At 49.4% G+C, this 2485-nt stretch overlaps 1 protein-coding gene across 1 annotated transcript; it reads right to left on the reverse strand.

Moving 5' to 3' along the window:
* Positions 1 to 240: 240 nt before the first annotated feature.
* LOC147410787 (uncharacterized) lies at positions 241 to 2103 on the reverse strand. The gene is made up of 2 exons (XM_086425643.1): positions 1129 to 2103; positions 241 to 972 (listed from the first exon to the last, which is right to left on the reverse strand). Exons 1-2 carry the CDS (start codon positions 2101 to 2103, stop codon positions 241 to 243), a joined length of 1707 nt encoding a protein of 568 aa, XP_086281769.1.
* Positions 2104 to 2485: the final 382 nt, after the last annotated feature.

Consider the following 2485-nt stretch of genomic DNA (forward strand, 5'->3'; position numbering starts at 1 on the left):
TTTTTCATCCCACGACATCTTGGTGCCAATACTGACCAACTGTCTTCCGTTATCACCGAGGTCCAAGGCCTCGACTTCCTCGACTGTTGGCCCCCGATCTCGTTGTGGCTCCTTCTGTAATTGCTACGATGTCTCTCTTTCGGTTGGTGGTTCCTTTATCTTCTTCTGTGGAATGGCCCCAGCCTCCCGTCCTTGTTTCAAGGTCAGGTGAAAACACCGCTGCGCCATTTCCTGATCACCCTAGATCTCCATCATCCCTTCCTTGCTTGGGAACCGAATAACCTGATGATAGGTTGATGGGACTGTCCTCATCTCGTGTATCCATCTCCGCCCGAGAATCGCATTATATGCTGAGTCCGCATCTATCACCACGAATCTTGTCATTACCACTTTTGACCCTACCGTGATTGGGAGTATGATTTCTCCCACCGAACTGCTCGGAGCACCATTGAACCCATAAACGAGGGTCGGTGTCGGTTCCAAACTCTCTGAAACCCACATCCTCTTTGCCGCACTTAAGAAAAGAATATCCATTGCACTCCCCAAATCCACCAGTATCCTACGGAGCTCGACGTTTCCCACTGGGAGTGCGATCACCAGTGCGTCCTGATGGGGCCTTGCCGTTCCCCTCAGGTCATCCTCTGTGAACACAATTACCCGGGAATCCGCTCCGTTGCTCATCGTTCCTACTACCCGTATTCCTGATGCCATACTGTTGACTCCAACCATATGTCGGATTTTTTTTACTCTTTCCCGAATCACCTGCCTAGATGGCACTTCGGCCCTCAACACCCCTGTGATGGTATGAACTATCCTACGTTCTTCCGTTTCTCGGCACCTTCCTTTGGTCGGCCATCTTTGTTCGGGCTTCCGTTCGGCTCTCTCGACGGTTTCCCTTTTCTTCCTCTTCCCGCCAAGGCATACCTTTTGAGCTTTCCTGCTTCGACCATATCCTGGATGATATGGCGCAACCTGTAACAATCCTCGGTAGGGTGGTCATCAGCCTCATGGTACTCGCAGTATGGTTTTCTGGGTTTCCCCTTATAACCCCGGGGTGGTTGAATGAAATCGGGTTCTCCCTTTATGTGCCTCAATATCACAGATAGTTTTTCATTGAGCGGTGTATACACCCGGCCTCTCTTCCACCTTGACTGCTCGTTCGAATCTCTCCGCCTTTTCTTGCTTCCTTCCCCTCCGAGGTGAGTCGGTACCTTTTGTAGCATCAATCCCCCCTTCGCTGTTGGCCACTGTTTGAGCGCTTCGTCTCCTGCCTCTCACGGATTCCTCTACGAGGATGTACTTCTCAACCTTTGCATACAAATCTTCCAAACGGGTTGGGTCAGACTTGATCAAAGACTCATGCAACCGTGTTCCCGGGATGACTGCAGCGATATACGCCGCGCAGGCTGTTGCCTCATCCATGCCTTCTACATCCAAGGCCTTCGTTCGAAAAAGAGTTACGAATGACCGGATACTCTCCCCAGCCTCCTGTCGAAGGTTAAATAGAGTGTTAACTCCGACCTTCTTCCTTCGCAAGTGCACGAACTGCCCAACGAACGTTTCCTCTAACTCGAAAAAGTTCGTAATGGACCCAGCTGGTAAAGGCTGGAACCATATCATGGCCCCGAGCCTCAAGGTTGATGGAAATAGCTTGCAGAGTAACGAATCATCGTTCTGGTACAACACCATCTGACTTCTGTAATGCAGAATATGATCCATAGGATCTCGTGTTCCGTCATAGGTTTCAAACTTCGGCATGTGGAACGATCTGGGTGGTTCCGAATTCATTATCATTGATGAAAATGGTGTCCCCTTGAGCTCCCGGATTGCGTTCCGTACCTTTTGTGTGGGATCCTTCCCTCGTGCGAATTCCTCATCCCTCCTCCTGAGCATTTCCTCCACTTCCTTCCTCGTCATTGTTTCTTTAACTTCAGAGCTTCCTTGCTGCGTTTTGACTCCTGCTGAGTCTTCGGTCCAGTCTGCCTCTGTCCGTGCTGTTCGGACAACATGATTACTACTTCGCTCTACGCCTGGGCCTTCTTCGATTTTCGCACGCTCGCCTAGCCTTTGCCTGAACTCCTCATTTTCCTTCCTTATGTTCATTATCTCATCATTCTATTTCTCCAAGCCCCTACGCATTTCCTCCCTCATCTCCGTGAGTAAGTTGTACATTGCAAGCATTGGGTCTTGCGCGTTTGGGGGTGAGTCTGCTGGTAATGGATTTGATGGCTCTCCACGATTTTCGCCTCTAGCCCTTCCCATCTTGGTCGTTTTTCTCCTTCTAAGTTTCCCACAGACGGTGCCAAATTGTAGATGCAAGAATTGGCTCTACACTTTTCTTCTCTCCTAGCTCGGGCAGACCTGCAAATCAGCCCACTCCGACGATCAAGTTAGACAAATTGATCAGTGTAATTTGATTTTTTTTTAGAGAGAAGAAGAAATTGAACCTCTTTTACCCATAGTCATCTTCCTTTTATAGGCATTA

The sequence above is a fragment of the Akebia trifoliata genome, chromosome 1 (genome assembly GCF_017979445.1).
Source record: "Akebia trifoliata isolate Shusen 1 chromosome 1, ASM1797944v1, whole genome shotgun sequence".
Lineage (NCBI taxonomy): Eukaryota > Viridiplantae > Streptophyta > Magnoliopsida > Ranunculales > Lardizabalaceae > Akebia > Akebia trifoliata.

Coding starts and splice junctions, on each gene's coding strand:
- LOC147410787 (XM_086425643.1), bottom strand. CDS start 2,103: ATGAACATAAGGAAGGAAAATGAGGAGTTCAGGCAAAGGCTAGGCGAG. Junction 973..1,128: donor AGGTGGAAGAGAGGCCGGGT/GTATACACCGCT, acceptor GGATTGTTACAG/GTTGCGCCATATCATCCAGG.